At 51.8% G+C, this 14,068-nt stretch overlaps 1 protein-coding gene across 1 annotated transcript; it reads right to left on the bottom strand.

The window, feature by feature from the left end:
• Nucleotides 1–3,848: 3,848 nt before the first annotated feature.
• On the bottom strand, nt 3,849–13,484 carry KRT78 (keratin 78). The gene is made up of 9 exons (XM_039862181.1): nt 10,953–13,484; nt 10,342–10,556; nt 9,233–9,293; nt 8,671–8,766; nt 7,626–7,790; nt 7,147–7,272; nt 4,662–4,882; nt 4,346–4,380; nt 3,849–4,265 (listed from the first exon to the last, which is right to left on the bottom strand). Exons 1-9 carry the CDS (start codon nt 11,316–11,318, stop codon nt 4,006–4,008), a joined length of 1,545 nt encoding a protein of 514 aa, XP_039718115.1. The 5' UTR covers nt 11,319–13,484; the 3' UTR covers nt 3,849–4,005.
• Between the last annotated feature and the right edge of the window lie 584 nt (nt 13,485–14,068).

The raw sequence follows: 14,068 nt of genomic DNA, 5'->3' as shown, positions 1-14,068 counted from the left end.
GCACTGTCTGTGCTCCTCACACAGCTGCCAGGCCTAGGTCCTCAGGATCCCAAAGGAGAGGCTGTGGGACCACCTCCACAGCCCAAGAAAAGCAGGCGGAGAGTAGGCCCACTCCAGGCCTAGAGGAAGGATTCTTTTTTAGGGCCACTGGGAAACTCTAAGTGGATTCCAGTTTCCAGAAGTTGAATCTATTCCCATGAGGCGTAGAGTGAAGGGCACTCACAGAACTAGTCCCTTAACTCCCAAGAGGGGATTTTCCTCCCTGCTTGGAGCTAGGTTACCAGGCCTTTGGGGAGAGGTGAGGGGAGAGATAAATCCCCACCAAGCTGTGTGTCCTCAATCAATTCTCAACCTCTCTGGGCCTCCTTGTTTCTGCCTGTAAGCAGGGCCCGCCAATGAGACTTTTCAAAAAGCACCGGCCTGAGATTGCAGGACAGAGCAGTCACTTCCCACTAACCTTTGTCTCCCGCCCCAGAGGCTGTGATCACTTTCTCAGCCTCCCTTATCTCTCCTCGATGGGGACGTGGGAGGGAGAGACAGTTGTGAGTGGGGCCCCCCTCCCTGGGGAAAAGAGTGATGTCAGCCCTCTGAATCAGGAGCAGACAGGGTGGTGAGAGTAGAGTGGGCTGCAAACACACATTCCACCCCTCCGCAGAGACTGACATCTATACATATTTACCTGGCACTCTGTGCCAGACTTTGTGTTGGAAGCTGGTGACAGACAAGCAGGCAACCCAGGGCCTACTCCCACGGTTACCTCCTGGAGACATCCTCCCTCTTACCCAGGCAGGAAGTCTCACCAGTCCCAGCCCAGAGAGAGTTTGGGAGCCACTGTACCTCCTTCCGCCCTGACTCTCCACTTGACTTTCATACAGGACACTCAAACTCAGACCTTCTTTCTGCAACCCAAGGAGGAGCAGTTTCCTCCTGCTGCTGCTCCTCGGTTCAAGGGCCTCCATCTCTGGAGACGGTCACCTGCCCAGGGTCCTTCTTTGCAGCAGGACAAGAGGTGATGGAATGAGGGATGAGGCAAGACACCTGAGCACTCGACATGGGCCAAGATGGGTACTGAGCAATAGAAAAGATACAAGAGTAAAGAAAACACAGTTGCTGCCCTCGAGGAGGTTATACAGCAATATAACCTTCTAATCTAATAGTCACGATTATTATACTCAGCATTTATTGAGAACTTACTATAGGGCAGACAGGAGCCTGTGTATTTTCTATGCAATAACACCTTTAGTTTCCACATTGGATATTTGCCTCCTTTTCACTCCATCTCCATTTGCCAACCCCCTTGACACTGGTAGGCTGCTCCCTTGTTTTCTGGTTTCCAGGTGGGTTTGCTAAGGGGAGACCCTAGCAGGAGATCTGGGAGGGAGGAAGAGAGAGTAGGTATTTCTTCCCGCTCCCTCCCTGCTTCAGTGCTGGCTGTATCCTCTTTCTAGGTGGTCTCCCTCCACACTTCTTGCAACTCTAACATCTAGTCACTCCACTTCTCCTGTCTGTCCAGCTCTACGTAGTGTGACCACCTTGTCCTGATTTTCCCAGGACTGTCCCGGTTTAGCAATGAAAGTTTTACCTTCCGGAAAACCCCTCGGCCTGGACAAACCAGATGATTGCCACCCAGCTCTAAGGTGGCAATGGCTTCCCAGTGCTGCCAGCCTCGAGTCTCTGCATCCTGCGTTTCTTTCCTTTGCCATGCCCACACCTCTGTAAGTAATCCTTTCGTTAAAGTCCGTTGAATTGAACCGTCATGGGTAAATTTGCTTCCTTCTGGGATCTCGAATGGGACCATGCCCACATGGCCCTGCGAGATGGGTATTATTATTAATGTCTTTTCACAGATGAGAAAACTGAAGCATAGAAATGTTAAGTAACTTAGTCAAAGTCACACCACTAGTAAATGGCAGAGCTGGGATTCGAGCCCAAGAATTCTAGCTCCAGAGCCTTATGCTCATCCACTCATGCCTCCCTCACAGAGCGCTGAAAAGCCTCTTTCTTGGGTACTTTTGATGGAGAGACCCAAGATCCTTAGAAAAGGGATGACCTCCCCTTAACGCAGAGAGGAATGGTGTGACCTTCTGCAGCCCAAGCCATGGAGTCTGGAGCAGGCCTAGGTGGGGAGGGAGAAGACAGAAGGGGCAGTGCAGGAGCCAACGCAGCTGCTGTGGTAGGGGTGGGGGACGTGACCCTCCCTCCCCTCCTAGAACCTGATGCCCACTCTCCTGGCTTCCTACCGAAGAGGGAAGGAGAAGAAGCTTCCGGTCATATGTTCAGACAGGCCCACGAATGGGATAGAGCCAAGGGTAAGGGGGACGGAGCCTAGTTCTAGTCCCAAGTTCCCATCCGAGCCCCCAGCACAAGCTGAGCTGCTGATCCTTATCCCGGGTGCAGGAGAAGACACCACCCAGAGGTCCCGGGCTAATAGAGAAGCTAGGTTCCAGAACAGAACAGACAGAAACAGAGCCCCGGACAGCAACGGGAGCAGCAAGGCTGTGCCTGGGACAAGAAGAGTCTGGTGGATTCAGACATGGGCAATTAGAGAAGGTTTCCAGGAGGAAGAAAATCTGGCGCATGGGAAGAAGGAGGAACAGGGACGAAGAGAGCTGTTCTGGGTCAGGAATAGAGCCTATTCTGGGGAATTAACCAGGGAACAAGCTATGAGAGATGCTAAAATATCAGTGGAGATGGAGGAGATGGAGAGCACCCCAGGGAGCATACTGGGGGGCTGGAAGGAAGCCTCTGATAAGCTGACTAGGGTAAGATAGGATATAACCCAAACAACCACAGATATTCTACAGATCGCCTTCTGTGGAGAGTGGGCTGGGCAGTGGCACAGCTTTTATTTTGCTGGGTGAGATGTGTAAACCTGGGGGCTGAGCTGACTCGCTGGAAGGAGTGGCAGAGATGCTGCATGTTGCCACAGAGAACCTTTGTCCCTGCCCTTCAGCCTCTCCTCAAAATGCCCTAGGGTCACATATTTAAGGCTATTGTTCAGCATCAGTGCTGCATTATTAACTTTCCTAGGGCATCTCTGTTCAGGAGAAGGGCCGAGTCAAAGCTCAGAAATGAGAGATGGGACAGAAATGAGAGAGGTGACAAGACTGAGGTTTGCCATCCTGAATGGAGCCGGAGCTGGGGCATCATGAGGAAAGGACTAGAAGAAGGAATAGGGCACAGAAGGGCCTCACCACAAATCCCCATCTCTCAATCCAGGGTGTCTGAATTAACCACAGGAGACTGGCCGCTGGCCTCAGAGGCCAAGGGCTCTGAAAAGGCAGATCGGTCCTCATGAGTGGGGGACAGGGGGTGGGGCAGGTTATGCTGGAGACACCAGAAACCGAAGGAGTGGGAGAGATTGAACCCATTAGGAGGGCAAGCACGGGTTTTGTCTTGCTTACCAAAGTAGCCCCAGTCCTAGAAAAGTGCCTCAAACGTGGTTTGCACTCAATACCATTTGTGAGAGGGAGGGAGTGTGGGCGGGAAGAGAGGAAGAAAGACTTATCTCCAGGAAGAATTGGGAGCTGCTTCAAAGGCTGTAAGAATTAGAGAAATAGAGGCCCAGGAGCAGGTGACCTTTGGTTCTAGCTTCTAGGCTCTGGTCAGTGGTCCTCAGACCTTCCCCAATCCCCAGAAGAAAATACTTGAGATAGGGATACAGTTTGGCCAAGCCCCACCCAGAGCTTTCCCAGCTCAGCCTGAAGGCCTTGGTGAGAGAAGAGGATGAGGGTGGCTGGCTGGAGGATGGGGCACTGAACACCTTGGCCTGGGGTGGGCATCAGATAAATTAGACAAATCAGTATTCAGAGCAAGACCAGAGTAGATGAGCACTCAGAATAGCAGGCAGGCATGACTTTATTGACTTTTGCAGTATCCCCCGTGGGCTGTCTCAGGTGGTAGGCAGTGAACACATAGCTAGCCAAGCAGGGATGGGAGTGATGAGGATGGGGGCAGGGCTGAGAACACTCGGGAAGGTAGGAGAACAAGTTGCTGCCACGGCACTCAGTATGTGATGGATGTCTTGAGACTTGACTCAACTGTCTTCATCAGGATGGTGTGGCAGCTGGAGCTGGAGCCAGAGCTGGGCATAGAGCAAGATCCCATAACGGAGCCTTGCCCAGAGCCCAGGATGATGTTGGAGCCTCCGGTCACGACGCTGGAGCAGCTGGGCCCAAAACTGCCTTTCCTGCCTCCAAGTCCACATGTGCCCACCAGGCTCTCACCAGCTCCTCCAGACAAGACGGCACTGTCTCCCCCGATGGCTGCCAAGAAATGCACCAAGGTCACAGCAGGGCCTCATCTCCCCATGGGGACCCCTCTCCCGAAGTCCCCTGATACTCACAGACAGTGACCTGGGTGGTACATTCCCCAGACATCCTGGAGGAGAAAGGACAAGAGGAGCAACTGCTAAGAAGGGCTGTAAAGAATGTATCCCCAGTACTTTTAAGCCACTTTGAGCAGCTCGCATGCCATCGGCAGTTAAAATCCACGGTCCTCAATTTAAAACCCCTCCCAGCAGAATGGGTTGCCTTCAGTGGCTTAAAGTGTCAGGAAGTCTCTCAGAATCCCCCTTAGCAAAGAAAGCTCTGTGTGGGCATTCCATCCTCCACCCACCCTACCTCAAGCACATATTCCCAGGTCCCTCCGACAGGCCCCACCTGCACTCCTCGCCCTCCAGCAGCCTGCGGTAGGTGGCGATCTCCACGTCCAGGGCCAGCTTTGTGCTCATCAGCTCCTGGTACTCACGCAGCAGCCGGGCCATGTTCTGTTTGGCAGTTCTCAGAGCAGCCTCCAGCTCAGCCAGCTTGGTCTGAGCATCCTTGAGGGCCAACTCCCCACGCTGCTCAGCATCGGTGATGGCGCCCTCCAGACTGGCATTCTGGGAGGGGTGTGGAAATGAGGGAGGAAATGGCTGTAAGCACAACATGACCTTCCAAAGCACCTACTGTGGACATAACTTGAAGACTGGGTGAACTATAATTTCATAATCTCAAAATTATCCTTGGCCACCTCCCAGCTGCTCCCATTCTAAAGGAAATTATTGCCTCTTCTCTTCCTTACCTCTTATAATGGGTTGAATAGCGCCCCCAAAAATGTCATATCTACCTAGAACATCGAATGTGCTCTTATTTGGAAATAAGGTTTTTGCAGATGTAATGAAAGATCTCAAGATGCTATTGTATTATATTCAGGGTGAGTCCTAAATCCAATGACCGGTGACCCTAGAGAAAGATGAGAGGACACAGAGACAGACACAGAGATACAACATACACAGAGACAGAGGCAGAGATTGGGGCGATACAGTGAGCAACAAGAGGCTAGGAAGAGGTAAGGAAGGATTGCCCGCTAGCTCCTTCAGAAGGAGTGTGGCTCTGCTGACACCTGATTCCATGCTTCCAGCCTCCAAAATTGAGAGAATAAACATCTGTTGTTTCAAGCCACCAAGTCTGTGGTACGTTGTTACAGCAGCCATAGGAAACTAATCCAACGTTTTGCCACCTCAGGTGATCTCTATTTCTTCCCACCCCCAACCCTCAGCACTTAACCTGAATCTCTCCCAGAGTACTTAAAGCTCTTCCTGTCCTGTTCAGGTTATTATCTACAAGTCTCATCTTTAGAACCACCATGGTCCTTGATTGTTTTTAGAACAGCCCCATTTCAAATATTTGATCTTATTTTCAGAGTTTATCAGACCATGTGTCTCCATTTCTGGTTTGAAAAATACACTCTCTGTACTAACCTCTCCACTGCCACAGAAAACTAGTAGTAGAACAAGACCGCAGTCTAATCGGCCATCCAGCTGACTGACCCTCACGTTTGGTTCAGGAAAGAAGGCATTCCCTAAAGGCTCTCATTATTCTATTCCCATACAAGCACCCTGCAGTTGGAGAATGTCATCTCCATTCCACAAATGAAGACACTGAGGCTCAGAAATGTGGTAAGGGGCAGACCCTAACCCAGGACAGCTGATGTCCAGCCCACTGCCCTAACTGTAGCCTGCAGGGCTCCTCCCAGGGCCTGGAGCAGGTGAGCTCTGTTCATCAGGCTCGAACATAAAGAGGGGGAGTAACAGGGGCTGTATCCCCCAAGAGGAGTTCTCACAGGAAGCGTTTATGGGGGGAGCTGTGGTTCCAGGTCTGGGGATGTGGTACCCACTCTTAAGTGCTGGCGGCTGGGCTGAGACTTCATGTGTTCACGTCACCTGAGTATACTTAGTGTAGAAAGCAGTCTTGGAAACCTTGATTCCCTCGGTCTGGCAGGAGGCCCTGGAATCTGCGTCTTAACAGACACCCCAGGAATTCCAAAGTAAAGGGTCCAAATTTATGGGAAAACACTGTGGCAGCAAATTGAATAATAGGATTTCTGGTTCTGCATCACAATCCAGAGAAGAGCAGATAAGGACGCCTGGAGACTGAGTCTGGCCTTTGAATGCACTGTGCTCCAAGGACTCTCCCAGGAGGGCCCCGCTGGGAGTGGATGGGCCACATGCCACTGGGAGTCAAGCTGAAGTGCCTGAGGAAACCACCTGACTCTGTGGTCTCAGCTCTCAATGCCGATTCTTCAGATTTGAGGAAAGTCAGCTTAAAGACGGTTGAAAACCTAAGAATTTGAAACCCTTCACATCTAGAAATGAGGTCTCCAGGAGGAGCAGGAAACCACCTCCCTGCCCTTGCTCTCCTCTCCCTCCACCTCTCCTGCTCCTTCCCGTGCCCAGCACCAACAGCGCCACCTCCTAAGGAGGCTCAGCTCACCCCACTCTACTGCCCACGTCATCTGCTCGCTGAGGTCCTGGCTCTCACCCTCCTCAACAGGGGACCAGGAAACTCAGTGCATGGCCTTAGAGTCCTTGCTGAGCTTGAAGAGTAAGAGTCAAAAGAAGAGATAAGAAAAGAGACAAATTAACCCTCTCCCCAAGGAGCTTAGAGCAAGATGTACACCCAGACATAGAATGCAGTATGAGCAGCACCCCCTGGAGCTGTTCAATGCAGAGCCCATGCACCTTGATTTAAATGGGGCTTGAAGTTCTCTCCATCTCGTATTGTCAAAAGCTCCAGCCAGCTATCAAGGTTTCACACAAACCCAGCGGTGACTCTGGCACAAAAGCCATAAGAGGTAGGGCTTGAGAAGCTCTGGGACCCCCACCTGCTTCTTGAGGTTCTCGATCTGACTCTGCAACTTCTGAATCGCCTGCTGCAGCTGAGAAATCTGGACTTTGGTTTCCTTCATGCAGTCCCCGTGAAGCTGGGCAGATGCCTGAAGTTCCTGGTACTGAGGGGGGACAGAGGTAGCACCGTCAGTTGAAAGGACCCTCACCTTTGACATCAAGACCGTGAGAAATCCCACGTCCCCATTCTTTTCCTCCTCACATCCTCATTTGGAATGTGGGTTAAACACGACACCAGGACATGGTGGGATGTGCTTGCAGAAGTCCAGGCTTGTTTCCCACAGTTTCCCCGGGTTGCCTCCCTCCTGGAGGAGGGAAATGGTCGTGCCCACCCATCCCTAGAGCTTCAGGGAGGTTATCAAAACTGCTCAATGGGACCGAGGTGGACGATCGCCCTGGGATATGAGCATAGAGACCCAGCCTTTGCCAGCATGGAGCTGCCCTCCGGACCCAGCACCTTGGTCTGGTACAGCGTCTCAGCCTCGGCCTTGCTGGTCTGCGCGATCTCCTTGTACAGGGCACGGACCTCGGCGATGATGTCACTGAAGTCCAGGCAGCAGTTGTTGTCCATGGACAGCACCACAGACATGTCACTGGCCTGGGTATGGAGCTGGCCCAGCTCCTGCAGGGAAGACTGACTCAGTGTCCACCCACCCCCAATCGCCTTTCCCTCTGGAGCCCCGTACAGGTGGGCAGGATGACTGACATCCCGCCCACACTCTGTCAGGGGGCAGCCCTCAGTCACACCGGGTGGCATCGAGCATGCCCTGCCTTCTGCACAGCTGTCTCCTCATCTGAAATGACGGCTATAGGAGGTAGTCTCCAATGGCTCTTGCAGCTTGGACATTAGAAGAAAATGTTCCGCAAGACCAGGAGTCACCTGGTCCCCATCACTCCTCCAACCTCTTATCACCCTCCCCTCCCTCTCACCTCTGCTGCCCAAGCCACTCAGCCTCCTTGTATTTCTTCAGACACCAGCACACTCTCTGGCTATGGGCCGCTCCCTCATCCTAGAATCTCCAATTCCCGCCTGCATGGCTCACTTCCTCACCGCCTTCAAAGCTTTCCTCAAATTTTATCTTCTAAATAAGGCCACCCCGACCACCCTATTTGAAATTGCCACCTGCCCTACCCCCCACATTCCCAATCCGTTCCCTGTTTTAATTTTCCTTTTTTCCATAGCATGTATCACCTTCTAACATACCATATAAATTACTTATTTATTAGGTCTATCATTTATTGTTCATCTCTCAATAAAAAGCAAGCTTCGTGACTTTTGTCAGGTTATTCACTGGTGTATCCCCAATACCTGGCAATCTACATGGTACATTCTCAGTAATTGTTTGTCAACTGACTAAATGACTGTGATCTAAGTCACCCTAACCAAGCTTCGCCTCCTGGCCCCTCCTACTGTAACAAGAGGGAGCCTGCCTCCCCTGTCACCTCCCCTCACTCCCACCTGCCCTTGGAGACCACCACTTCTGCCCTTGGCAGATCCTCACTTCTTCATACAGACGCCTCAAGAAGCAGATGTACTCTCTGAGAGCCTCCAGCTTGCCTTCCAACTCCATCTTGCTCAGAAAAACCTCATCGACATCCTGGGGACAAAGAAATAGAAACCGTGTATTCCCAACTTCCTCTCTGTGGACCCTACTCTGCTCAAGAGTTCTGTTCACATAATGCCCAACACCCACACTCGGCCATCTCTGGAGACCCGCTCCTTCCTCCTCCAGCCCCACCCTGCCTTGCTCTCTCTTTTGCCTGACACTGACCCACACCACCTTCAGGTAGCCTTTCCTGATTAATCCCAACCAGTTCTGCTTCTTTTACTCCCTCTTCACCCTCTCCAGCTGTGACACCCAAAACTCATCACATGGTCCTCAAATCTTGTCCTGGGGTCCTTGTGTCTAGGAAGAAGTCTCATTTCCCTGGGGGACCCCTGCAGGCAGCATGAGAGTGTATTCTGCACTAAGATCTCCTGCCCCTTGCCCTCCCAGCCCAAGACTGGGCTCTACGCACCATGGGTGCTCAGGATCCAAGTGGAGCAACTAACTCAACCCTCACCTTTTTGAGGACCACAAAGTCGTTCTCGACCGTAGCGCGCTTGTGGCTTTCCTGTTCATACCTGCCAAGTAAGTACAGAGGGATGCTGCCTGAGGTACCTAGATCAGAGCCCATGTTGCTCCCCCAAGCACAACCTCCCTGGAAGGCCATTCTTGCCTTTAGATGCTCCAAAGCAAGACAAACAACCAGCCTGTGTCTCTACCTTTCCTATCAGGAAGTTTTGTCACATCCTAGCTATGTCCATCTCTACTCTTTCAGCCCATGTCCCCTTAATGACATAAGGCCACCTTACTTCACGTTTATATAAGGCACATTCAAACACCTTTTCCCACTTATTGCAATCATCATTTGAAGCAGGCTGTTTGGATTTTATCAGAGAGATTATACAACTTGCCCAAGTCATAGATGATTCACTAGTCACATGGACCTAAAACCCAGGTCTCCTGGCCCCAGTCCTGGGCTTCTTCCAGGGCCCGCTTCACCTTCTATCCCATCTTCCCAACTGCTCTGGGAGGTAAGAAGGTCAGGTGACATCTTCCCAGTTTTCAGATATGGAAACTGAGGCTGGGCTAGGTAAAATGCCTTGCCCAAGGCCACACAGCTATCCCTTGCTCACAGTCACTGAACCCAAGCCTCCTGTAGTCCAGAGCTCTCTCCACACCTCCAGGTGAGCCTAGGTGGAGAGCCCAGAACCACAGCCTGGCTATGAATCATGCCAAGAGCCTGGGGATGGTCCCACGAAACGGATTCCCTTCTACTCCTAAAACCAGAGAACATCTGAGTCACTTTAGTCCACATCCTGTTCAACAGGAATTTCTCAAGAAAAACCCACTGAGACATTGTTTAAATAAGCCCCTCCAAGGCCTGACAAGAAACATGGGCCTGGGAGCTGGGGCTGTTGGAACCGAGGCTCTCCAAACCTGGGTATCACGGTCAGCAGAGCCTCCTTACCTGCAGCAGATGGGGCACCCTGAGAGTCAGAGGGAATGGGATGCAGAGGGGCTAGAGGGGAGCCCAGTCACATGTGTGTGGGAGACCCTCAGCTGACAGCCCCGATCCAGCCCTCCCAGACCCTACCCAGGCCCCATGGGGAACTGTGATCTGCCTACTTGGCCTTGTACTCCTCCTCCTGGTTCTGGCAGGACTTCAGCTCAGCGTCCAGAGCCCCTCGTTGTCTCTGGAGCTCCTCCAGTTGCTTCCTGAGCTGGGCCAGGTAAGCCTCAAAGAAAGACTCCAGGCCCTGGGAGCTGTCACTCACCCCCAGCTGCTGTAGCAAGTGCCACTTGGTCTCCAGGACCTTGTTCTGCTGTTCTAGGAACCGCACCTGCAGCAGAAGCAGAGGGTTCCTGAGGCCTCTGTGGAACTCCTTGGGCATAGCCTCTAAAAAGTGAAGCCTCAGGGACCCTCCAGTCAGCCCACCTTTCCCCTGCCTCCCAACCCAGCCTGGGCAGGGACTGACTCATGCCCTTCTACAAGACTCTGAGCACATCAAAACAGTCTGAAGGACTAATGAGAAAAGGCCTTCTCACTGCTGGCTGGCTATTTTCTGCCACTGAGCCCCAACTATGGAACAGCAGGGCCTCAGCATAACCAGAGAGACTTCCTTGCTGCAGAAGTAATTAGAAAAGTGATAGGCCAGACTTTCTCATTCTCAAGGCCACTGAGAACAGTTTCTTCAAGGGAGGCACTGAGACAGGGGCCTAGCTGAGTTGACCCTCACCTTGTCAATGAAGGAAGCAAACTGGTTGTTGAGAGTTCTGATTTCTTGGGTCTCCTGAGTCCTCACCACCTGGAACTGGGGGTCAATCTCAATCTTCAGTGGGGTCAGCAGATCTTGGTTGATGGTCACTTCCTGGATGCCCCCTGGAGGGCACAGGGAAAGCCCAGGCCCACCACTGTCCTCCCCAAACCACACCCCTAGCCTTCCCCTTGACCCCCAAGCTCTTTCAAGAGAGCCTCCTCGGCACCCCCGGGAGGAATTGAGGTTCCTGCTGCTGAAGCCGCCCCTGCCTCGGCCCCTGGAGCGAGCAGAACAGGCTGAGCGAGCACTGAAACCCCTCCGGGCCCGGCATGGGGAGAGAGACATGGCAGAGACCCACAATCACACAGCTGCAGACAGAGAAGAGTCAAGGTGTATGAGTTCCTGCCCTGAGGCTCTGGCACGAGACTTTTATCCCCTCCTGTGCCTGGGCTGGGCCTTGGAGAGCAAGATGCTCTTGGCCTGACTGTGTCTGTCACTGAGTCCAGCTGACCTACTCTGACACACCTGGAGAATAGGTGCCTGGCACGTGCAGAGCCCAGAGAAGTAGGAGACTCAGACCCTGCCCTCAGACTCCCAGGCTGTGGGAGAGCTGGGCATGTCCCCACGACAAGGAAGCAGCCAGAAGCCTGAACTTCCGTGCTGGGGATGGGGAGCAATGGCTCTGAGCAACATCACTGAGGATCATTTAAGGAAGTCTTCCTGGAGAAGGCAATGGAGAAGAAAGGAGGGACATTCAAGGGGAAAGAAGATAGAGGTAGTTCAGATGGAGCATCTAAATGCCCTGGAGATGCCGACAGAGAGAGAAACTTCTCAAGGAAGAATCTACCTACAAGAGTTGGAGAGGAAAGGCACTTTACAGCACTAAGAGAAACTAGGAGGTTAATAAAGGTGTTACTGTCATTGTTGGCTAAAAGACACTCTAGGATTTGGAAATGAAACAGAAAAACACAGTGTCCAAGTCCCTCCTCCTGCCCAACCCAGCAATCATCCACAAGGTACCACCCCATTCAAACCAGGCATCTCCATCCAGTATTGTGGCCACTGGAGCATTTCTGAGCCCAGCCTTTGTCCCTTCTACAAACGCCCAGTGCCAAGTCCATCCATCAAATCAAGCACTGCATTGTCAGGTTACAAATCAGAGGCACCTAGGCTCTGAAACAAAATGTACACTTAGAAACATACTCCTTTGGGGCACGGGGAACAGAAACAGAAGCATTAGGATTTCCCACAGGATAGATTCTGTCTTTGCCCTGAGAGTCTGTTAAGTGGAAGAGCCCCAGAGTGCACCTGGTATTGAGTGAGCCTTCCACCTGCTGCAAGATTCCTGGAAGGAAACATCAAGCCACCCCCACTGAAGCAATGGGCAGCTCTGATTTTCAGAAATTTCTGAAATTTCCTCTTTACATGGCAGGCAAGCTATTTCTCCCTTCCCCCACCCTAGCGCCTAGGATACTGGGACCTTTGATAATGCATCTCAAAAGAAAGACAAACAGAGACTCAGAATAATGAACACTCAAGACATATGCTATGAGGAAGTCAGTCCTAGCAATGCGAAAACCATCCCCTAGATACTCCACCACGCCCCCTGCTAGTCAAAGGAGAGTCCCTGCCCTGCAGAGAATTAGAAGCCCCTTTCTCCTTGCCCTAAATGAAATCGAATGACAGATGACCTCGAGGGGCAGAAGAGGACAGACCTTCGGTGGGGAGAACAAAGGAGCTCAAGGGACTAAGGGGCCAAGTGAAGAAGAAAAGAGGAGAGAAAAGACCCAAGCAGGGGATCCAGGTGCAGCGAGGAGAGAGAGGCAGTCTAGAAAATCTTAGAAATGGCCTGAATCCTACTAAAGACCCACCTCCAAGCCCTACCTCCTGGGGACCACTTTGCAGAGACAAGGAGGGCCAAGTGCCTTCCTTATGAGTCCCACAAATATGCCTGAGAAAGATCTCCGTGGACTGGGCTCTATTACCCCGCCCGCCACCCCGGTATTAAAAGATGGAGGACAGAGGTCACACTTGGGACGAAGCCAAATCTACCCTCCTGGAACTTCCCCATATTTGTAATGTTATAGAATATTACAGAACCCCAGCGAGCTTCAAGGTTCAATGCCCTCATTTTATACTTAAAGATTCTGAGGCCTCATAGGGTGTAGGGTGGGGTACAGAGACTATACTCCCTTGAGTAATAAGAGATTGCACCAGATGACCTCTAAGCCTCTGACGCATCGCTCTATGGCCTGAGTGACTTGCTCAAGGCCATTCACACAGCAGACCAGACTGGAGCCAGGACCCCCAACCAGCTTAGACCACTGCTCCAAGAAACAGCCCACTAAATCCTTGACCAGAACCCCACCATGTCTCTCTTATCCACCACTCGATCCAGCTCAGGGTCTGGCATACACTGGGTAGTAATAAGCACTTGTTTTAAGAAATGAATTCTTATCCATGACAGGAAACTTCTTGAATCCCCAGGATCTCAAATGCTCCTGTAATCTGTTTTCCCCTGTTGGAAAAAAGATGGTACAGTGACGGAGAGAACGACAAAATGGTTTAGAGATTTTACTCCTCGGCCCCTCACAAGCCGAGTCGTTTGTTCCTGCACAACAAGGTACACAAAGGGATCCCAGTTCATGCAGGTGCAAATGGCTTGAACCCTGGGTGTAACATTAAAGTCGGTAATGCGAAGGCTCTAAAGGGTTATATCTATTGGGTCATATTCCTGCTCCAAGTCAACTATTCTTACCCACACCTCATGCTCTGCAGCCTCTACCCACCTTATCCTGCCTTTGGGAAAACTCTGGCCCACTCAGCTCCTCATAGCTTCCTGGCGGCCCCTTCCCTCAGTGCACACCCCTAAGATCCCCACCCTGCCCCGGCCACAGCTACAACTCTCTAGCCTTCTTCTCTCTAATTGCTCTCGAGGCTGTTCTGCTTGTGCAGTAAATTTTTTGACCAAAAGCCATTTATCACGCTATTTATTTACTCAACAAGATATGGTTGAGCACCTACTATGTGCCAGGGCCTGTGCTGAGGGAAATTTTGCAGGGATCGAGGTCCAGCCTTGCACCGAGAAAGCTTAA

The sequence above is a fragment of the Pteropus medius genome, unplaced genomic scaffold (assembly GCF_902729225.1).
Source record: "Pteropus medius unplaced genomic scaffold, Ma_sr-lr_union100, whole genome shotgun sequence".
NCBI classification, from domain to species: domain Eukaryota; kingdom Metazoa; phylum Chordata; class Mammalia; order Chiroptera; family Pteropodidae; genus Pteropus; species Pteropus medius.
This window is presented reverse-complemented; position numbering and strand designations above follow the sequence as displayed.

What these genes read in the sequence shown, in the direction of transcription:
- KRT78 (XM_039862181.1), bottom strand. Translation starts at nt 11,318, where the DNA reads ATGTCTCTCTCCCCATGCCGGGCCCGGAGGGGTTTCAGTGCTCGCTCA. An exon ending in AGACGCTGTACCAGACCAAG is followed by an intron (nt 7,273 to 7,625) that starts GTGCTGGGTCCG and finishes GTCCCCCCTCAG; the next exon opens with TACCAGGAACTTCAGGCATC. An exon ending in CTGGAGGGCGAGGAGTGCAG is followed by an intron (nt 4,381 to 4,661) that starts GTGGGGCCTGTC and finishes TTTCTCCTCCAG; the next exon opens with GATGTCTGGGGAATGTACCA.